Here is a 22,763-nt window from a genome sequence, read left to right on the forward strand (position 1 = left end):
CTCCTGGGTGTTTACAAACCCGCTTAGCCCCGCCTGTCCCCGCATGACGCGCTGCGTGACGTCGGCGGGAGTTGCTCGAGCCCCGGCGTCTGCGGGCTGCTCCCCGCAGTTCCACGCTCTCCCACGCCACCGACGGAGCGCAGCGGCGGCACCGAGCCGCCCACGCCAGCAGCATGGATAGACGCGCCCGGCGCTCCAGAACCCGCAGCCAGGCTCGGAGATCCTCCTGAAGGAAACAACCTAAAAACAACTTTTCTCATGGATTTAAACTCACCGCAGGGATTTTCTCTTTAAATTTTCTTTATTCTTACTTTTCCCCGGATCCACTTCGCACCCAAACGTCCACCTCATCCGAGTCCCCCTGGAGGATGTTGACTTTTAGCGCCTCCGCCTCGGACTGAGAAGCAGAAGAGATGATTTCGGAGGAGAGAAGCAGCCAGGTCAACAAACAAGCCCTGAACTTCCCGGTGGGCCTCCTGATCCGCTCCCCGAAGAAGCGCCTGGCCAAGCTGGGCAGGAAGGCCAGCAATGGATCCCTGCAGTAAGTCCGGACGTGTCGATCGCAAAAAAAAAACATCTCAAACATCTCATTTCCATTCAAATGTGACGCCGTTTTAATATTTTTCAAATTGAAACCGGGTTTTCTCGGTACCGCGCCGGCCGCCTCTGACCCCCCCCTCCTCCCCCCTTGCAGGTCCAACAACTCGGACAGCACCGTCCGCTCCACGGAGAGCACCGGGGTCCGCCAACCCGCCAAGAGCAAGATCCGCCGCCACAACAACAGGATTTCTACCGTTTTCAACCACAGCCCGAACCTGCGGGACGGCGGGCGCCGCGGCCCTTCTTCGGGCGGCGGCGGCGGCGGCAGCCTGGCCGGGGACCTCCAGGCGACCGACGACCCGGCGGAACTCTCCTGTCAAATGTCCGTGCCGGGCATCCTGAAGATCTTCGGCAGCGACATCTGCCAGGGGACCAACTACAAGAGCGTGTTGGCCACCACGCAGTCCAGCGCCAAGGAGCTGGTCAAGGAGGCCTTGGACAGGTGAGACAAATACACCCCAAACTGACCTGGTTGGTGTCCAGGAAATACCAACTACCCTTCCAAAAAGGGTCCAAAAAGTTCAATTAGCGATGGAGCTCCCGTCCGAGGTCTTTCCGTCCAGGTTCCGATCCGAAACGGACGATTTCGGTCCATTGCGGCCGCCCGGACCGCCACCGCCGGAAAGGCTGTCATTAAGTTCCGAGGTTCTTCCCCAAATATGGTCGCTTCCCGTCTGAGGAAGCGTCCCGCTGCCGCGTCGCCCTCGGAGGCGGTGGACGGTCCGGCGGTTCGACTGAAAAAATGTCCGCCTCCCGAATCAAACCTCTCATTTTCGGCTTCGAAATGCCGACTGCGGTCGAGCCGGCCCCGGCAGAGAAATTATGGTCTGGGACGTGACATAGCCCGGGACGCACCGTGTCTCGGAGCAGTTTATATTAAAATGTCAGTTTGCAAGAAATGAAAGAAACGGGACAATATCGAATGTACTGTTGACTGCAGGCGGGACTCGACTGTCCGATTTGGCATTGATTTCTGTGTGGAGTTTGTATGTTTGCGCGGAGTTCCTTCCATGTCCGAGAACATGCTGTCGGTTCAGCGGAGAACGAAATTGCCCAGATGTATGAATAAGACGGTTATATACTGCTCAAAAAATAAAGGGAACACTTGAACAACACAATGTAACTCCAAGTCAATCCCACTTCGGTGAAATCATAGTGTCCACTCAGGAAGCAACACAGATTCATTTTGACTTGTTTTAAGGACATTACATCAAAGTTGGATCAGCCTGGAGTTTGTTTTTACACTTTAATTTTGAGTGTGATTCCTAATCCAGACCTCCATGGGTTGATACATTTGATTTCCATTGATCATTTTTGTGTGATTTTGTTGTCAGCACGTTCAACTGTGTAAAGAGCAAAGTATTTCATAAGAATATTTCATTCATTTAGATCTAGGATGTGTTTTTTAAGTGTTCCCTTTATTTCTTTGAGCAGTGTATATGAAGGTTTAACGGTTATAATGCCCTCGAGTGCAGGATGAGCGGTGCAGATAATCAACGGGTGAATGAATTAATTTTATTTACAGAAACCCGAGACGACGTTTCCGGAACACCCCCCTGCCCTCAATAGAATTTTACTTTATTAAAAGGCTTTTAGTCGATGGCAATGCATTATTGGATTAACAGGGAGTTAAGAGGAGACCTTAAATCGGGGTTCATCCTCTGAGAACCAAGATGTCCTCAAGACGTACCGTCAAAGTAGCGGGTGAGCGCCGGGCGTTCTTGTCGTTGAACCTGAACCTTGTCGCTTCCTCTCCAGGTACTGCCTGGAAAAAGAAGACCCCAACGATTACGTGCTGTGCGACGTGATCGGCCAGACCGGCGCCGACAACCAGTGGAGGCGGGAGTGCTTCCGCGTGGTGGGAAGCAACGAGAAGCCTCTCACGCTGCAGTCGCTGTGGAAGCCCAAGGAGGGTTTCTCCAGGCGCTTCGAGATCCAGCTGCGGGCGAGCGTGGAGGAGCAAAGTCTGAAGGATCGGGACACGGTCACCGCAGGTACCGCTTCACGGGGAAGCCCCTCATTGTCCGGCGTATCGGCTGAGAGAGGAAGCGCAGGCCGGGTCAAACGTCCCTAATCTTTGTTCGATCGTTGTCAAAAACGAGGCCCGGCCGGCCATCTTTGTCGTTGCTCGGCTCCAAACTCATGCCGTCCGTAATCGGTAATTTCGAATCCGCCGGAAATGATACGGTGCAGAATACCCGTTTTGCGCCACGAGCCTTTTTTCAAGTTTCGGGAAAAGACGCAGGATGATCCGAGCGGTGCTATTCCGGTGACATTTCACCACAAACGCTTTTTGTCTCCCTGTGATTTGGAAATTCGGCGTGCGCCTTTCTCGCGTTCTGTTTGGGGAAAAAGGGTTTGCTCAAGGGGTTAAGTCACGGCAGTCGTCGCCGTTAGCTTAGCTTATCATGAAAAAGCGTGAGACAGACAGGAGATCCGCTTCAGGGGAAAAGTTAGGTTTGGGGTAAAATCACCAAACCGATGTTTAAATTTGGAGACTGACGGCCGTTTCTAAAATCCGCGTCTTCCGATGCAAACGTCTCGCCCCGCAACGAAAAGCGGGATGAAAACCCCGTGGTCCTCGATCTCGTCGTCACGGCGATCCAACTTTCAATCCCCCGGACAATGTTGAAAACACCCATTTCCACAGCTGATAAGGGGCGGCGGGGCGCCGGGTGTGCTCTCTGCGCATTCCACGGCGCTTAATGGGTTCACACCAGCTGAATAGTGTTTGTGCTACGTCAGGCCTTCGGAGTGGCTGCCGCCATCAGATAGAGGCGGCAGCGTCGCACTTTCCCTGCACACTTCCCCCGTTTCCTCCGCTTGTGTTTGCCTTGAGCCGCTGCCAGCGCGCTCGAACCGTTCCAACCGACCCGATGAGGTCATTGTTCACTCGCGGTTGTCGCGTCGGCGGGTAATTAGCGCGTGTCGCGTTCGGTAAAGATGGGTTCGACGAACCGCCCCGAACCTGTCACCTGTCGCCCTCCAGGCATCAACGCTCAGGCCCGAAAGCTGCAGAAGAGCCGCTCCCGCGTGACCTCGCTCTTTCTGGACGGCAGCGCCGATGACGTGGACGGACTCGGGATCTGGAGAAGCCTGAGCGAGATGGACCTGACCGCCATGGGGAAGGAGGCCAGCCGGGCCCAGCAGGGCACGCTGAGGGAGGATCCGGAGGCCGAGGCCGACAAGGAGGTGTTGCGCCTGGGCATGGAGAAGGAGGAGACGGAGAGCAGCGACGACAACATGACCCAATACTCCATTCACCCGCCCTTCGACTTCCCCTACTTCCTCCTGCTGCAGGGATACAGCCACAGACAGGTCAGTGAAAGAGGAAGGCGGCCGCCGCCCTCCTGTTATCGAGCCTCCGTCGCGGCGTTTCGGACCCTCGTCCGCGATCATTTAGGAAGTTCACCCTCCCGAGTGGAATGTTTAAAGCTTGCTCTCAAAGGTCTCGAAGGTCGAAAACAATGGGTCCCGTCAACCGACCAAAATGTCACGGGTTGTAAATGAGCCCGGTTTCGCGTATGAACGCCAGCGCTGATGGGATATCGCCGTGCACTTGAGTTCAGAGGCAACGTTTGAGCAAACAGAAGGGGGTGAACTCGGCGATGTTTGGCCCCGATGGAGAGGAGCGTGGCGTTGAATCCAGCCAGCGGCTTTTGCCCTTCTGGGCTTCTTATCCAGTCCTGGGGAGACTAAACATCTTACTTTGAGAGCCTTGAGGAGAACATCCCGGTTGACCTTGGGTCCCCTCTGTTTTTTTGTTTTTTTTTTTATATAAATTTTAATTTGTTTTTAAAAAAAAAAAGGTTAATTCTTAATGGGATTCGGGCCATCGTGAAAAATTAATTTTTAGATTTATTTTTAGATTTTGTATGCAATTTATTTGTGGGTACTTACTCTTCTTTTCCCAACTGGTTTTCTTTTTTTGGGAAGGCTTGAACATGAACAGACTGAAAAAAAAAAATCTTGCCACAGGGATGAAATGCAAAGATGTGCTCTCCCTTTGCTCAGAAGCCTGTGGTGACATATGTAAGCCAGTCTCTCCAGACACACACACACACACACACACACACACACACACACACACACACAGACAGCCAGCCGTATGTTTGGGTGAAATCTGCTTGAGACAAATAGACAAACTCAGAGATAACCTGATTAAAGACACACCTTGACGGGGATAAACTTACCAGAAGCTTTTTTTTTTAGCGCACATAAACAACCTTGGCAGGGGGGAGGAGGGGTGATGTAATCGCAAACACCACCTCCGACAACCTCGTGTTAGTTCAGCCCGCCACGTTTCGCAGTAAATCAGAATTTGCTCGGCCCAGCTCGTTCCCAGGAACAGGAAGCCGTTTCCCGCCGCCGTGTTTATCCCCGGTTGGCGGAGACTGCTGAGCGTGCAGGATGCTGGCGGCTCCACAGCGGGCGAAGTGCTGCGGCAGGCCGAATCCCCCCCCCCGCGCCCCCGCCAGCCCACCCAAACCCTCTGCAACAATGGGTCGAAGTCAGAGCCACTGCAAAGGAACCCGTATGATTTACGGGTCACCCAAGAAAAGACAGAGGATTTACACCGTAGTTAAATAATTTGTTCGTAAGCGCCACCGACGGGACGCGTTCCCTGCAGGGGAAGGCGATTCTGAAGGCAAAATGACTTTTCACCTGAGAAATAATCTCCTGTCAGTGTCATATTAACTCATCACCGTCAGCAAACGGGTGTTTGGGGATTTTCGGGGCAGAGTTGTTTGTCCCGTAGGGGTTTCCTCTACCGGGCTGTCCAGCGCCGCCGCACGCTAATGGTCTTATATTCAGTGACACTGAGGTCGCAGGCATCAGCAACGTCTCGCTCCTAAGCCCTTTTCACAACCGGCCTCCAGGAGGTTACGTAAGAAAATCTCACTGAGCAGATTTAACGCTAACATCAAGGCGAGGAGCCTGCGGGGCGGAGGAGTCGGGAGGAGTTTAATCCCCCCCCCTGAATTACATGCGTAACAAGCTATAAACGTTCTGGTACAAACACACAAACACAACGCTAATTTGTAAGAAACCCACAAAACGGATAGTCGAGTTTCAGGATTTTCCACGAAGGTTTTTTTTGAACCTGTTTCTTAAAAAAATCGGACACGCCATCCCTTCCAGGATTTCGTCATCTACCTGATGAGCGGCACCACCACCATCTTCGGCTGCTGCAGGGAGCACTGCAACGGCGAGGACGAGGAGCGTCTGAAGGTGGACATCCTTCTCTTCGCCCCCGACGTGTTGCCTCAGCACTGCTGCGTCCGCCGCCTGGACCCCGCCGGCCCCGCGCCTTCGGGGGAACCCAAAAAGACATCGACCATGCTGAAGCCCCTCCACGGCGCTCCGGTGACCAGAAACGGCTCTGTCCTGAAAGAGGAAGTGGAGCTCAGCCCCGGAGACTTGGTGGGTTTGGGGAGGCACTACTTGTTCATGTTTAAGGATCCCACCGGCGCGCAGGGTTCCCCGCAGACGCCCCTCTGGATGACCAGACTCTGCCCGGGGTCAGACGGGAAGGAATCGCCCCCCTGCGGGTCATGCGGCTCCTCCGTCGCCGTCAGGAGGAAGCCGCCGCCGCCGTCGCCGCCTTGCTGGAAGGACCCGGAAGGCGCGGAGGCTCGCCTCGGCTACGAGCCGGAGCAGGAGGAGCGGGTCCTGCGAGAGATTCTGGACACGGCGGCGCCCGGCGGTAGTAATTCCAAGCTGGCGCCGGCTTTCTTGCTCAGCCTCTGCATCCAGCGGTCGGCTTCCGCCTTCCAGCTGGCGCAGTTCAGACAGCTGCTGCTGCGGATCGCCAACCAGATCCAGCTGATCACATGGGTGAGGGTGACACCGTGCGTCAGATCCTTCGCCTCTTGGGCTTGAAAAGTGATCTTTTCTTTTCCGACTCATAGGAGAAGACCAAGGAACTGGCGGCGATCCAGCCGGATACGTGAGTAGACAAAGCTCAAAAATGTGTACACCGATTTTTTTTTTTTTTATTCCCCCCCAGAAATACGGTATGATGAGGTGTGAAGTATTTATTTAAGTAATTATTTTTATTTGACAGTATTTATGTGTCCTATCCATCATTTCATTTTTTTCTCAAATCCTGTAAAACTCCAATCCACTCGCCTGTCTTAAAAAAAAACACACAAAAAAAACAAAACACTGGATTTCCTGATTTCCTGGAAACTTATATTGCTAGCTAGTAATTGGCTTGATGATGCAGTGATGATGTAGACCTTAAAACACTTTATAGCCTTAACTTTGACACTTTGACATTTTATTTGTATTTCTTATTCTCCCTCCTTCCTACTATTATCTATTATTGTTATGTTTTATTTGAAACTCTGGCACAACAATTTCCTTCGGGATAAATAAAGTCATTCTTATTCTTATTCTTATTCTTATTCTTATTCTTATTGACGTATTTAGGATCTCAACTGAGAGTCTTGAAGGTGTCTCCTACTTGCAGCTAGCTGTCAGTACTGCATTAGCTAGCATTACTGTCTGCTCTTCCATTCAGGGTTTTTAAAGAAATGCACCAGATGGTTCTTGGTAGCCACATTTGTTTTGTGTTTTGACCCCAGGGGTTCTGAGGACGGGAGATCCGAGCAACAGCCGCCGCCGCATCTAAGCATGGAAGAGCTGATGTCGGGTCTGCGTCCGCTGATGCTATGGATGGCAAACTCCATCGAGCTGCTGCACTTCATCCAGCACGAGGTCCCCAAGCTGCTGCCCTGGAGGAAGGACCAGGAGCAAGACGGTGAGCAGAAGCAAAACACACACTCACCGTTTGATCACAGCACCGGAGTCACACACCGGTGTGTGTTTCGGCAGGTCTACTGGACTCGGAGATGTCCTCCACTCGGACGGCCTGCGAGGAAGCCATGACGGTCCTGGAGGAGGTCATCATGTTCACCTTCCAGCAGTCCGTCTACTATCTGACGAAGGTTGGTCTGTGACCCTTCCGGGAGTCAAACTAATCTTGAAAACACGTACTCTCGGACAGAGACGTCGACGCCTCTCGCCTTCTTTTGACCCGTTGAAAAAAAAAAAAAAAAAAAAAGATATCAGCACGATTCACACGTGAAATCGGAAATCGGACTGTTTACACGCCGTATTTGCTTTTCAGTGTTTTCCACTCCAAAGCACTCAGGAAGCCCTTGCAGATAGGGAGCGTATACTCCGCTAGGATTGAAAAAAAAAACAAAGAAACATGCTACGGCTCACGGAGCGTTTGCAGCAGGACGTCTGGTTCATGAACAACTCCCCAAATTATCATTTATCGAGCCTCAGTACTACACTGTCTTACCCCTCTGTACTACAATGTAGTATTTATTCATGGGAACTATGTTTCTGTTTGGGAGGGAGGAACAGAAAACTGTGTGTGTGTGTGTGTGTGTGTGTGTGTGTGTGTGTGTCACGGAGGTGTCATCAGGGCAGTAACACCCGGTTGTGAAGAGGAAGGGAGGAGGAGAAATGCTGATTTCCTGTGAAACACCACTCAACGCTATTAATGTGCGTTTGTCCCCTCCTCCCACAGGCTAGGCTTTTAAAAATTTTGAAAAATAATTACCGCAAAGGTCACATCCGTCCCTTCCCTTCTTCGACGCACTTAAAAATGATTTTATTCATTTTTATTAACATTTTTCCTCAACTTCAGTCTGTCAGTCTACACCAGCAGGTCTGCTGTCTTTATGGCCTCTGAGCTCATTGTCTTAGTCACGGTGCATTAAGTGTGTGTGTGTGTGTGTGTGTGTGTGTGTGTGTGTGTGTGTGTGTGTGGTCCGAGCAGGTGATGTCATGCACGTTCAACAATGCAAGAGCCTTGTCAGAAAGAGAAAAAGCAGCGATAAGAAAGAGCCGATGAGTCGACGTTCAAACATTCAAACAAGCTGCCGGTTCTCTCCTCCTTCACCTATTTATGCATTTTCCCCAAAAACGCATGGATTTTAGAGGTCCGTGTGTGTGTGTGTATGCTGATAGATCCTAAAAAAAGCTGATAGTAAGCTATGAATGGGTGTGTATGACAAGGCTGACTCTTGTTGTGGGGTTTGATTGGAGGGATCTTCAAAATCCTAGAGATCTGGTGTGTCTTGGAGGTCCTAAACTGGACTTTAGAGTTGTTGAGAGACACGAAGCTGCGCCGCTGAGCTCTTCATAGTCCATTCTTTCTCTCCGGGATGTAAAAACCCAAGGAATCCAAACTGCACTTTAACTTCAGGACCGTACTTTTCATTTCCGGCGAGCCGCCCTTTTGTGTTTTGAAATAACAAGCTTTCCTGCAGGGCTTCCTGCTCCCTCCGCCACCGCCTTCCTCTGTTCCAGACTTTTCAGTCCGATGTTCTGGACAAAGCGGGACACGCTCGAAATGAAAATAATAACGAGGTGTTAATAACTACTTTTTTACTGCACGATTAAAGCTGCACGGGGAATCACTCAAAGGGGGAAAGTGGGGTTTTTGTTTGCGCGGAAGTGAGCGATAACTCCCGCGGCTCGGTCTTTTCCGGCGCGTTCCGGCTCGGAGGCCCTGACGCGTCCTGTCCGTCCGCAGAGCATGTACTCGGCCTTGTCCGGCCTGCTGGACGGGAACCCGTTCTCGGAGAGCGGCCAGCTGCGGGTGCCCGACGGGCTCAGCGGCATTCTGGAGGTGCTGAAAGAAGCCCTGAAGCTTCTCGCCGCCTTCCAGGTGCACCCGGACATCTCGCTGCAGCTCTGCGCCTACCTCTTCTTCTTTATCAACGCCTCGCTTTTCAACGCCCTCATGGAGAGAGGTGAGACCTGAGCTGGAAAATAAGATTCACCTGCTAATATTACATTACATTACACTGCATTTGGCAGACGCTTTTATCCAAAGCGACTTACAACAGAGGACATAGGGACTGCAAATACACTTGCAAATACACGATGCACAGGAAATATACAGAACAGTAAGCTTGGGTTAGTGAGGGGGTTTTTCTTTTTTTTTGTTTTGGACTGAGTCACACAAACGTACACACACACACACACTGCATAGCCTAACTTGCTGCCAACCTTATCTGGGGCGTCAGTGCAGTAAAAAGTCCTGAAAGAGAAACATTTTTACCTGTTTCTTGAAGGTTGAGAGAGATGATGCTAGTCTTGTTGCTTCTGGAAGTTTGTTCCACCACTGAGGTAGTAGAACTGAGAACAGTTTTGCCTGAGATCGCTTAGAGCGAGCAAAAGGTACTGCTAATAGTAACTAATTTCTGCCATAAAAATCAAATTTAGATATTTTACTGGCATTATAGTAAATGGTTGAATATTTTGGCCTTTTTTTTCTCATCGGTTTTGAGAAAAACATGACATTTTTAACCCTCATATTATGTTAAGGGTCAATTTGACCCATTTCACCCATTGACTCAATGGGTCAAATTGACCCTTAACATAATATGAGGGTTAAACGTATTCTAAAAACTTGCACGCAGCTCTCGGTCTCACTCCCAAGTCGTGTTGCGCTGTCGTTGCTCAGGATCCGTGGCGGGGTTCTACCAGTGGTCCCGCGGCGTTCAGATCCGGGCCAACCTTGACCTCCTGATGGACTGGATCCAGAGCATCAGCCTGGGCGACCTGGCCACCGAGTTCTTCCAGAAGCTCTCCGCCGCCGTCAACCTGCTGGCCACGCCAAAAGAAACCCTGCTGCAGGTGAGAGAGCGCTCTTCAGGATATACTCTGGAGTGTAAATACGGCGAAATCGTGGAGCGGTGATGTCATTGCCCAGGGGAGTAAACAGACGACATCCTGCTCCTGAAGCGCGTGATAATACGATTGGCTCGTTCCTCCGTCAATCTGGAGATTTCCTCGGCTGCCTAGTTTTCTCACCTGTCTATTTATTGATATGCTGAGAATAAAAATGGACCTCTAATTTGCATAGAGGCTATTTTCAGCCCTGTTCTACCTTGCTGTCCGGTGTAACCCCTCAGCTCTTCCTTTAACGCAGCGTTGTCACGGCGACCGGTCCACGCCCTGTTTAACGCTCGGTTCATCAACAAGGAAGTTGAGTTCTTACTCGGCCAGTTATCAAACAATGAGTCAGGAAGAGAAAACACAACAGCCGGAGGATATTGGACCGGTGACTCACGAGAGGGGTTAGAGAGCGAAGTCGCGCGTGTGTGTGTGTGTGTGTGTGTATATATGTATGTGTGTGTGTGTGTGTGTGTCAGAGGTCAACACAACTTTACACAACTGTCACCTACTCCAGCTGAACATCTGAGCTCAAAATAGAGCCGGGTGTTTACTCCACCTGCTGCCGCTGCCTTTGACCTTTGACCTCTTTACCTCCTCTTCCGTCTGTCTGCACGTCTGATCACAAGATTCATCGCAGTGGATATCACAAAGCAAACATTTTCAGCCATGCAAATGTGTGTGTGTGTGTGTGTGTATGTGTGCATCGTCCAGACTTTTTTTTTCTTCCCTCGCCATCTCCTGATCGCCGTTCCATGTTCAGCTGCGGCTGTCCGTCCGCGTGCCATGCTAACTGGTGCCCCTGTCTGGTGTTTACGGCACCGCCCGTGCTATTTCCTGTCTCGTCCGCTTTTAGCCAAAGCTGGCATCGACTCCGTCTGACCAGAGAGCAGATTCAGTCAATGCCATCGGGGTACCGGTGTTAAACACCTCCGTCTGACACGAGGAAAACGGTTGCTGGGAAACCCCCCCCGAACACACACACACCCACCGTGAGGTCACCCGTGGCTCCTGCAGGAGCGCGCTGCACACACACACACACACACCCCCAACAGCAGACGCTCCGTCCTCCCCTCCGGAGCTGCGGGACGCCTCGTAAATTACAGGAGGCATTATTTGGTTTTTCGCCGGCAGTCAGTGGGAATACGACATCTGACGAGTTATTCTAAGGGCCGCCGCTGCCACACGTCAGTTTTTTTTTTTTTTTTTTCACGTTAGCCACCTTTTTTTTTTTTTTATTTTTTTTATTTTTTGTGGCGCCTGTTTTATGAGAAAAAAAGAGAAAAAAAAAAGGCAGGAACACAACAGCATTCCGCCTCCGGGCGTGGACCGTGGGTCAGACATGTCTGGGATGAGGGTTATTTCCAGACGGGTTCACTGTGAAATGTTCGCCTCCTCATATTAACTCCGTCACCTGCACCTGCCAGCTTCAGACAAATATCGGGCAATACACACTTCTCACAGAACCAAAGAGGAGAGGTTCAACGGTAATATGCGATTGTGCAGGGCTGCGGTGACAAAAGACCACCGGGTTTATTAAGACGATGAAAGGTTCGACCCTGACCTCATCATGACGGATGGATCAAATGACCAAGATGTTTTTTTAAGGAGAAAGTTAAATATCTCCTATAATGAGCTGACGGAGGCCATCATTGTGTGTGTATGTGTGTGCACGGGTGAAGGTTATCAAGCGTAAAGCGCTATTTACCTGTGGCACTAACTTATACTTCCAAAATGCAAGGGGTCCTTGGGTTGGAATTTTGTTTGTTTTATGCTCACACAACAGTAGAATCATAATCTAATTTTACTTTCATGGAGATGGCTATCCATTTCTTATTGTGCGACTTTAGCTTGTCAGTCATAGGAAAGGGCAAAAAATTTTCAAAAAAAAACGACACAAATGGGGGAAAAAAAAGTGAACATAGCACAATTACAGGACTGTCTCAGAAAATTAGAATATTGTGATTAAGTTCTTTATCTTCTGACATGCAATTAAATAAAAAAAAAACACTTTTTCATGATATTCTAATATTTTGAGATAGGATTTTTGAGTTTTTTTAAGATGTAAGCCATAATCAGCAATATTAAAATAATAAAAGGCTTGCAATATTTCAGTTGATTTATAATGAATCCAGAATGTATGACATTTTTGTTTTTATAATTGCATTACAGAAGATAAAGAACTTTATCACAATATTCTAATTTTCTGAGACAGTCCTGTAGATATTCTGCAGATGCGCTGGTGAATGTAAACCAAGCCGTCTTCCTTGTGTTGACGTTAGCCCGACTGGTTCCCACGTGAATATGATTTAATGTCGCTGAATATTGGAATGATGGCGAAACAAAAATGGTGATGAACCAGGTCGTTGTAAACTGAGGAGCTGTTGTATGAAAGTAGATTCACGACCAAGGGTTCTTCAAGACTTCCGTGTGTGTGTGTGTGTGTGTGTGTGGTGTCCGATCAGGCATCCTGGACATCCCTGAGGGCCGAGTTCTCCGCCCTGAACCCCGCACAACTTCACCACATGCTGCGAGAGTACAGCTCGGGAAAGACCTGCCCCCCCGGATGGACCCCCTCCCTCGGGGACGCCGAGGACGCTGTCAGGACGGGTAGCCGCGTCGACCCGAAATATACATAATCTCGACCGGGCTAGATGTGAAAGGCTAACAGCCTTGCCTATTTGTGACCTTTTGCAGCCGACATCTTGGAGAGCTTCGATGACCACCCTCCTCTCATCCTGCCCGTTAACACCTTCCACCTGGAGCTGGGCAAACCCGTCGCTGAACCCGCTCTCTTCGAACAGCTAGTTCGTCTGCGGGAGTTCATCGGTCGCCTCCCCCGCGGTGGAATGGCGGTGGAGCTCGCCGCCGAGGATCAGGTAACAAACAGACAGGGTGACCCGAAGCGGATTCTTTGAGGTTTCCGCGGTTCTTACTGATTTACCTCGGCTCTTTGCGACGCAGGGTCCCGGCGGGTCCTCCGGTTCGGACCTCGGGGATCACGAGGTCTCCGACCCCGTCGCACCCCCGCTTCCGGAGCCCGACCTCGACGGCGCATCCCCGACCCGAGGTTCGCACGGGGACCTGAGCGGCTGCGAAGCGGTTCTGACCCAGAAGCTGAAGAGCCTGGAGCTACAGAACACCCTCCCAGGCCAGGCGGATCAAGGCTACCACAAAAGCCTGGCTCTGGACCCGTCCTGCCTGCTGACGCCTCCCAACACCCCCCAGGGGATGGAGCTGTCTGAGCTGGAGGCCGACCTGCGGGAGGGGGCCCGTCAGCAGAGGAAAGGTAAATAAAACCGGACGGCTTGGCTAGTTTAAGAGTATTTTGTCGTCGAAAAACGATTTTTCAATCCACGAGGCTGAACATAGCGAAACAAGGGGACGTGAAACCGTCCAAGAGGAACCTATCAGGTCAGGCGTTACTAGATAAATCAGTAACCAGGAGCGGGAACGCGGGTCAGGTGTCTGAGAACCACTGATCCGGGGTTCTTAAACCAGTCGGTCGCAAGTTGTTGAAAATGAATGAACGGATGGACAAATGGTCTAGTTCAGGCATCGGCAGCCCAATGCCACCAATCTGCCACAGACGCCGGCGTGCGATTTATTCAGCTTTTATAGATCAAATATGCAGTTCTATCAGCTAAGATTTTGCAGATATTTTACATTGTTCAGTGAAATACTCATTTCATATTCTCTGTAGCAGCTCATTGATTTCATACAGCTTTTTTCTGTATATAAAGCATAAAGCTAAAAAGGCAGTGTTCATTTTCAAAAGTCAAAAAGTTTTTCTGGCTTTCTGTGTTTTCTTTATTTTGGGAAACCGGTCCAATTGGTTCTTTGAGTAATTTAGGTTGCCAAACTCCGGACTGACTTATTCTCAACATGAGATGTTTGGAGGTTTTTAGCATTCTCGGTAAAACTGGCTTTCCTCAGTCCTCCTTTCTCCTTGGTTTGGCTGTGAAGCCGGGATTCTGCTGACGTCGGGGTAAAGCTCCCGTTTCCACTTACCGCTCGGGCAGGATCTGATTAGTGTGACACGCGGCCTCTTCACGAAGGAGACGCCCTATCTTACGGACCCGAGCGCCGACCCCGGGCCCCCGCCGGGCCCCGCCGGGCCCCGCCGCCTCCGGTTCCACATTAAGGCGCCCCGACATGAAAGAGAAGGAGCCGTTTCCTCCTCGGCCGCCTTTTACTGGCCGAGGAGGTCAGGAATCCGAAGTGGAGGGCCAGAGCAGGGGCGGCTTCCCCCCTGCAGAGGAAGGAGCACTTCCTCTTCCTCCGCCATGAGGTAGTCCATAGGCGGCGTCAGTTTGAAACACATTTTTCTGCGCCGTAATGTCAATTAAGTTATTATTATGTTTGTATTTTGTTGAGGAGAATCACAAGTTCAAAAATAGAATATTACCCTTGTCAACAGCAATAAGAGTCCCGTCATTGCAGCTGCTCGAAATGCTCAAATAACCATGTCAAAATTGATGTAGCCATGATAAAAATGCAATACATATATTTTTATATAGATATATAGACCATTCTTGATTGTTTTTCTTCTCTGCAGCGCGCTCAGAAAGAAAGACAATACAGCGTTGGCGGCGCTGATACCATAAACACAAAGCATTTTCCAACTTATAAAATAACTAAATCTGCATTATTTGTGTCTGATAAGATGATAAAATAGGCAAGTGACTTCATATCTCTTCATAAGTCACTCCTGACGCTCCAAATGTACATTCAAGGGAACAGATACGCTCCTTAAATATGACATTGTCAAAAAAAAAAGGCTCTCTAAGGAAGCAGTAGGTTTTCAGCTTTTTACTCACTCCATCTCCCCCACTTCATTTTAGTTTAGTGTAAAGAAATTGGAGGTTAAATCGGCGGCTTGCCAGTATTCCAGTGACAACATTAAACGACGTTCGACAAACATGTTAGCGCGATCGTCCGACACTCCTTTTGCAATCGACCAGTAGATCCACGCACGCCGTCGGCATCAGAACCAGAGCTTACGCCGTTACATGATGCTAACAGCAGTTAGCTGCCACGCCAGCAGCTTAGCGGACGATCTCCAAGCCCCCCCAGCCCCCTTCTAGATCTAAACCAGACCCTCAAACACTTTTAGCTGCGTCTGATGGAATCCGCACGTGAGGCTCCGCCCCCTGCTGTGCGCGCAATTACAGAAAGGGGTTTAAGCTGCAGGATTTTGTTGATCTTAACCAGATGTCTTCACTCTCATTGGTTAATTGTGGTTTTGGGGGGCCTCTTTTTACCAGGGGTAATTTCTCTAAAAGGTTCCCGCTGAGGGACGGCCGTCTGGCTCCATATCTGGTCACCTGGCCCCATCGATGTGGCGTTCAAGGTGTTACTTCCTCCGCTGAATGAAGTTTGATCAGTCAAATATTCAAAAAAAAACAACATTTCCAACGGGCTCGCTATTTTCGGCAGGTGTAAAAATCGGATACCCCGACATCCGTTTCCCGCCGGGAATTTTTTTTTTTTTTTTTTTCGAAATGACGATCGTGCACGCTCTGTTTATGAATGAACGGGCTCGGCGTCCCACGAGGGTGTAGTTCCACCTCGGCCTCCGGGATATTTACCTCTCTGGTTTTTGTTAGCGACTCCTGTTATTTTGAAAGTTTGGTAATCCTTTAATCTGCGCCCAAGAATTACAGAGAGGTGGTGATGTCAGGAGAGAAAAGAGCAGTGGCCGATCCGTCATGGGAATTTACAGTTGGGTTGGTGCGTGGAATCTTAATCGGGAGCAGCATTGTTCGGGGCAGGTCCTGCGTGGGGGGCAGACGGGCTGCATGTTGGGAAATGGGAGGGGGGCGGTGGACACTTCCATGGGTGGGAACAGGGTTTTTTTTTTTTCTTTGGTTTGGATGGGGGTGCTACTGTTGCTGCATTGTTGTTGTGACAGCTCGAGCCACATGAGTCAAGGGGAGGGCAGGAAGTCCCTATTAGCGCAGGAGCCGGCTAATACGCTCCCAGAATGCCGGTTTCAGGTAGATTTCAAGGGTGCAGCACCTGAGAGATCCGGTCCAAAACATCAGGACAGCTTTATCAGCTCAATATCATGATTACCCAGATAAATCAGCTCGGTATTGTGTTTAATCAGCTCTGCATCATGTCTTATTAGATGTATGTCGCGTCGTAGTAGCTCTATTTTGTGTCAAATCAGCTCAATATTACATTAGATCAGCTCCGTAACACGTTGAATCAGCTCTGCCTCATGTTACATCAGCTCTACATTGTGTTAAATCAGCTCTTAATCCATTTATATCCATCATTTTTATGTTAAATCAGGTTTATATCATGCTATATCAACTCTACATTTTATTAAATAAGCTCTATTTTGTTTTTGTATCAGCTCTATGTCATGTCACGTCACCTGTATCTTGTGCCACATCAGCTCCGCATGATAATAAATCTGCGCTATCGCGTTTAAAATCTGCTCTATATAGTGTTATATCCACTTTACTTAGCTTTGTATCTCCTCTATATGCTGTTAAATCAGCTCTATATTAATCGTCCAACCTTTGCATCGTGTTCAATCAGCTCTTTATCCATTTTTATCCACTCCATTTTACATCAGCTAAATCTTGTTTTCCATCATGCCACGTCAGCTCTATAGCACGTTAAATCAGCGCTATCCTGTGTTACATCAGCTCTATATTGTATTATATGCCCTCTATATTGTTTTATATTGTGTTAAATCAGCTTGTTGTTGCACTGTATCAGCTCTGCATCGCGTTATATAATGTGGAACACGGAAATGTAAGAGTTTCTACTGTCGGTCCAGTGGGAGAGGAAGAAGAGGGGCGACCCACGGGACATTTAGCGTGACCCGCGGAGCCGAACCTCTAGGTATGAATGGAAGCGGGGACGACCAAAAGACAGCTGGATTAAGATTGGATTGTCAGATTATCCGGACAAGCTCTCCGGGCTTCGGCACTTCAGGAGAATTTCTGCGCGGTTTTGAGCGGTAACTGTCGGATTGTTTATCACGGTGAAAGGAATTTAGCCGATCGCTTTCAAAACGGCAATGGATGGATCGACCGGACTCGGCGCAGACTCGGTCTAACGCCACCCGTTGTTCGTTTCAGCCAATCGGGGTGCCGAGAGGAGGCCCGAGGGCACGGAGGAGGACGAGCAAGAGGAGGTGTTCACGGTGGAGCTTCGGAGAGGACCTCACGGACTGGGCCTGGCGCTGGTGGACGGAATGGTACGGCCGCTTCTTTCGGATCCCGGGACGTCCAGAGCGAATTAGAAAGAGTAACCGTGATCTGGATTAGGTCCAATCAGCTGCTGCCTCAAGGCTCTTATGTTTTCACACACAGTTTAATCCAGACAAGTGGCTGAAAAAAACCCTCCTGTGTTGGCGCTTAGATCTCATGGAAAAGACTAATCAGATTAACGTTGAGGGATTTACAGCTCCGCACACACACACACACACACACACAGCTACACACTGATAGCACTGCTCCCCCTCAGCAGGGAGGAGGAGCCTCCATCCTTCCCGGCAAAATCAACCCGCGCATAATTGGGCCTATTTGTGCTTTCAATTCCTCGCCCATTGACTCTCGTTAATCAGGCTTAAAAACTACAAAAATGGTGGTCTGAGTGTAGAGATTAGATCTTTAAACGCTTCGTCTTTTTAACCAACTCTGCAGGCTGTATCCTAGCTGTTTATGCATGGTTAGTGCATCTTAACGGTTCGATTCTGACAGCTGTGTGGAGTTAGCATGTTTTCTGAGGTGAATCCAGACTCCTTTTCGCAGCTTAGATTATGAATGAATGAATGGATATAATCTAGAGGATCGGCATCTTCCGTCTTCAGGAAGTTTTCGTGATTCAATCCCGACTCCGTTCTTTGTTCTCCGCTCACTCACGGTTGGATGATTGACGGCTGACCCATCCAGAAAAAGCTCGCCGGGATCGGAGCCGGCAAGCTGCATCCCCTGGAAAAAGATAATGAATAAAGGAGAGAAACCTGAATGACGACGCGTGACTCGCCTCGTTTCCTCCCTGGAAAACCGTCGTCGGAGGGTCGGGGTGTAATCTGGATTAGTCAGAGCGGCGTCTGCTCCCTGTCGTTCCAATGCCTCTCTGTTTTCTTCTTCCGCAGAAGACGCCGCTGCGAATGAGCGGGATTTACGTGAAGTCGGTGGTTCCCGAATCGCCCGCCGCCAAGTGTCAGAAGCTCAGGATGGGAGACCGGATCCTGGCCGTCAACGGCATCAGCCTGGTCGGCTTAGAGTACAACGTGTAGGTACAAACAGGCGCGCAGGCGTTAGCCTGATCCGTCAGAGCCCCCTCTCTGTGTTCACAGCTGTTTTGTCCTCCACCCGTCACAGTGGGAGGGAACTGATCCGGTCCTCGGGGGACTCGCTCCGACTTCTGGTGGCCAAAATTGACCCAAAGACGAGCAGCTCCGGCTCGATGACCACCAAATGCTGAAGGTAGGAGGTGCATCTGGGAGATCGGCGGTCTTCGCTGCGGTATCCCGAGTCGGCGTCTCTCACTGGAGTGGATTCGCCGGCCAGAAGGACGCCGGACTTCCCGCCTCTGGAGCCCGAGGCCGCCCCAGCGGCACGGAAGACGGATCGATCGAAGCGTCCGGACCGCCCGGTTTTCGCTTCACGCAACTTTTTTCGCCGGGACTTCTGCTCCCGGCTCGCATTCTGCAGCCGCTGCTCCTCAAACATCCGCCGGTGCATGAAGATCTCCAAGCGGCTCCAGACCTGGTGCAAGTCCACCATCTTCTCCACCTTTTTTTTAATTCAGCTTTTATTGGACGGCTGTCTCCTGCGGCCCTTTCTAGTCTGTTCCATTGCGTCTCTTCCCGCGTGACTTCCTGCGTTCGCTGTCCGAATCTGCGTGTTCAACATTCTGTCTTCTGTCCCTGGAAGATGTCCAGAACGAGGGAACCCTATCGAGAGCCGGCCCATCGGTTGCCTCTCCCTTTCCTGTAGAGGAACGAAACCTGAGCCCGGGGGTCCAAGAGGGGCTTTTCATTTGCAGTGCAGCGGTTTTGATCGCATTTAATGTAAAATAATCCAACAAGCGCTGGACTGGAAGTTGTTCCGCTGCAGCAGAAACCCAGGGGATGAAGCCTCAGGAGTCTGGACTCCAGGGATGTCGGTGTTAGAAATCAGGTTTTCCTTGCATGTCGGACAATCACTTTTAGTTCTAGACAGCAAGCTATGGAAATAGGCCGTTTCAGTATCTGATCGCACACACACACTTGCACACACGCACACACACTCCATCTCTGGATGAGTAACGGATGACTGAACAGAGAAACCAGGAGGTTTTGGAGACTATGCGCGTCTCCATCCTCACGCAGGGTTGTGATTTTAGATCAATTCGGTCTCAGAAGCGGTGGATTCAAGAGCCGGGTTCATTTTCAGGCCCCCCTCCCCCTCTATCAACAGTGTTGAGGTATATTGACGCGCCAAGTATTAACGTTTTGTTATATTTATATTATTTTTGAACCTATGAAATAAATATTATATTGACTTTGACAAAAAAAAAAAAATCCCCCAGGCTATTCCGTTGGTTTTCGTGAGGCGGTTCCTGTGCCCGCCTGGATGGGGGGGGGTGTGTGTGTGTGTGGTGGGGGAGCAGCGGGGGAAGCCGCTGGGTGTGTCGGCACGCCGGAGCATCTGTTTATAGCTGCGGTTTTTCCACTGGCAGAGCCTTTTCCACTGACTTCAGCCTCACACACACACACACAGAGCGCCGCAAAACCACACCGTGCATGAGACGCACACCTGAGCGTGACAAACACACACTCCTGATTGGTCATATGCAAATCAGCTGACTCTAATTTGGCTCCATCGATGTGCAATTTGGGATTTTTAGGGGGGATAATTCTACCATCCTCTTGCTCCACAGGCTGCACGTACCAGCTGCCAGGTGGGTTTCCCTCAACTGTAAGATGATGTAGGATGTCCCGCGCACACACACTCGCTTAGATTACAAATGTTGAAGCTGGGCCCACCACGTGCACACACACACACACCAGTGTAGAGCTGCTCCTGAACAGAAGAAGGCCTATGGAGGCCTTTCGCATGGAACATGGAATGTACCAAGTGTGCTTTAAGGAGGGGGTGATGTTGGCGAAACCCTGGTGCAGGATCTTCTCGGTTTCATCTGACTGGAAAAGGCTTTTTTGAGGGAATCGCTGGAGGTGAATACCTTTGGAAAAAAAAAAAAGTCTGGAAAGGAGAATTGCTTATTTCGTCTGCGTCTCAAGAAGCTTTTTATTGTTCCTCTGAAGTCCTATCTCCCAGAGACAAAGGGTGGTGTTGTGGTGGTGGGGGGGGTCCCCAGGAAATGAGCTGTTTCTCTTATCAAAAATCGGATTCACGGCTCCCACCATAAATACCTCGGGACCCCCCTCGGAGGCACATGGTTCCCACTAAACCCCCCCCAAATTTCACCAAGCAGGCGATGACCGAAAAAAAATCCTGCAGGAGTAGAAGAACCTCATGGGGACCGTCTCTGAAAACCACGTGGAAAAATGTCTCCAAGGACAAGGTTTTATGGGGGGGCAATGAAGGACTACGACGTGTTGACAAACAGGAGCTGATTCATCCATCGGGAACGTGAGGTGGAGTTAATCAGCAATCCGCCGCCCGCTGAAATGACCACCTTTTCGTGCGTCATGTGACATCCGACCATCTCCCGGTCGGCGTGAAGGTTACGGACGAGAGCTGGTCCGAGCCTGTCCTTCATCTAAACACTCAAAATAAATTAACCTACAAACTAGACATGAATGGACGTGAGCCGCGTCTAGAAACCCCAAGTAAACAACCTAGAACAGCTTGTTTTGTTTGTCCAGTTTATTTCCTCCTCGCAGGTTTGGCTTCTAATCTCCCCTGTTATCTGTCGACGTACTTCTATCAGATTTTATAGCTTCTAGAATATAATCTGCAAATGCACAAACATCGAGGCCAGTCATGTTTACACACCTCGTTCTTAAATTTCACCTCACTAATCTCTTTAGAGCTGCAGGAACTTTTTCTGTTCCTGAACCTTTGCAGGAACGAGGCTGTAGGTTCTCGGTAGAACTCATAAACCACAGATGTTTCCGGACTACGGGGCGCCAATTTTAAAAACGATTGCATCCCCAGTCAGACGTATTCTTGGGACACCACGGAATGAGCCAACGAGAAGTCGTTTTCACCAAAATAAGTATGGCGTTTACTAACGGCGGAGGTTTTAGACTGAGAGGCAGCACAGGAAGGAAATAAAAAACACCTGAACCGATCTGGTAGTCCATGGTTATCATTCCTAATATGGCGCTAGCATCACTGCTCCCTTACAGCCTGTGGGGACGCAAAGCTAAAAGCTAAAAGAGGAGGAGAGGAGTTCCGGGAACCAAATTCAAGCCAGACGGTTGCTCGTACTTCTCTGTCCGAATTGTTTTTATACGGCTACGCTCACCGGGTTGTTCACTCCCGTCCCTCGGAGCAGCCAAAACTTCCGTAACCAATGTTTTCAGTATATGAAAACAATATGAGAAGAATGTAAATGTTTCTGCTGGACTTCGAATGCATCATTTCAAGGTTTGTAGGTTCCTCCCTGATGTTCACGCAACTTCCTGGAAGGTATTTCGGGGAACAACACGCCGGTTTCAGGGGTATGAGCGGTGACTCTGGTCTTATTTGACAAAGCCAGGTCTGAATCACGTCCGCTGTGACTTCAGTGTTATTGGACCGTAACAATGGACCTAACCTGCGTCACAGTGACTCCGTGGGCCGGCAGAGACCGAGAGGAGCTAAAGATTGACTCGAAAATTCACTGATTCACCCACTTTGACAACAGAGAGAAAAAAAAAAGTCCTGACAGCCTCATCCTTCCTGTGCGTTTGCAACAATGAAGACAGGAAACCACGCGGGCCTCCGGCACCAGTCTGCTTCCCAGTTTACAGGTCCTGGTCCCCGCTGGTTCCCTGACACCCCTCCCCGACACACACACACACACACACACACACACACACACACACACACACACAAAGGAAATCCAGCCCAGAGACTAAAGAGTCAGCCAAAGAGAAGCATTGGCAGTGTTTGCTAAATTGAAGAAAAACTACAAAAATGGTGGAAAAAAAAACACGCAATGCTTGAAGTCACATGACAAACTATAGAGGTCATGAGACTGAATTCTCCAAGCCAGCAGTGGATTTTCTGTTATCTTAACCCTCACTAAAACTATCAGGTTTAGCACTTATTTAGAACATAGTTATTCCAAGTACTTATACTAATCTTGATTATTTGAAGTAGTCTTAAGTAACATCTTCCTTTCTCTCCAGCGCGCACATGTTTCCCAGTCACACACACACACACACACACACACACACACACACACACACACACACACACACACACACACACACAACCACACAGAGGAAAAGTGTGCTTATAGCGCTATCTGTTGGTTTGAACCTATAATTG

General features: G+C 49.8%; 1 protein-coding gene across 2 annotated transcripts; it reads left to right on the forward strand.

Annotated features, from left to right (window-relative positions):
• Positions 1 to 121: 121 nt before the first annotated feature.
• radil2a (Ras association and DIL domains 2a) lies at positions 122 to 21,570 on the forward strand. 2 transcript variants are annotated; one of them, XM_086176113.1, is made up of 16 exons: positions 122 to 541; positions 695 to 1,042; positions 2,359 to 2,594; positions 3,590 to 3,918; positions 5,743 to 6,438; positions 6,513 to 6,550; positions 7,191 to 7,366; positions 7,441 to 7,553; positions 9,158 to 9,377; positions 10,094 to 10,266; positions 12,771 to 12,915; positions 13,003 to 13,184; positions 13,270 to 13,594; positions 17,406 to 17,524; positions 18,428 to 18,567; positions 18,657 to 21,570. In XM_086176113.1, the coding sequence occupies exons 1-16, from the start codon at positions 414 to 416 to the stop codon at positions 18,757 to 18,759; spliced, it is 3,471 nt and encodes a 1,156-aa protein (XP_086032239.1). In that variant the 5' UTR covers positions 122 to 413; the 3' UTR covers positions 18,760 to 21,570. The 2 variants fall into 2 exon arrangements, with proteins under 2 accessions (XP_086032239.1, XP_086032240.1); XM_086176114.1 differs by having other exon boundaries at positions 18,428 to 18,571; positions 18,657 to 18,747.
• The last annotated feature ends 1,193 nt before the right edge of the window (positions 21,571 to 22,763 follow it).

Source organism: Fistularia commersonii, chromosome 28 (genome assembly GCF_037954325.1).
Source record: "Fistularia commersonii isolate RoL2024-O1a breed Wild chromosome 28, RoL_Fcom_v1.0, whole genome shotgun sequence".
NCBI classification, from domain to species: domain Eukaryota; kingdom Metazoa; phylum Chordata; class Actinopteri; order Syngnathiformes; family Fistulariidae; genus Fistularia; species Fistularia commersonii.

Bases quoted from the DNA above. Each gene is read 5' to 3' on its own strand.
- radil2a (XM_086176113.1), top strand. From the start codon at position 414: ATGATTTCGGAGGAGAGAAGCAGCCAGGTCAACAAACAAGCCCTGAAC. The intron at 542-694 runs GTAAGTCCGGAC...CCCCCCTTGCAG, and splicing joins GCCAGCAATGGATCCCTGCA to GTCCAACAACTCGGACAGCA. The intron at 10,267-12,770 runs GTGAGAGAGCGC...GTGTCCGATCAG, and splicing joins CAAAAGAAACCCTGCTGCAG to GCATCCTGGACATCCCTGAG.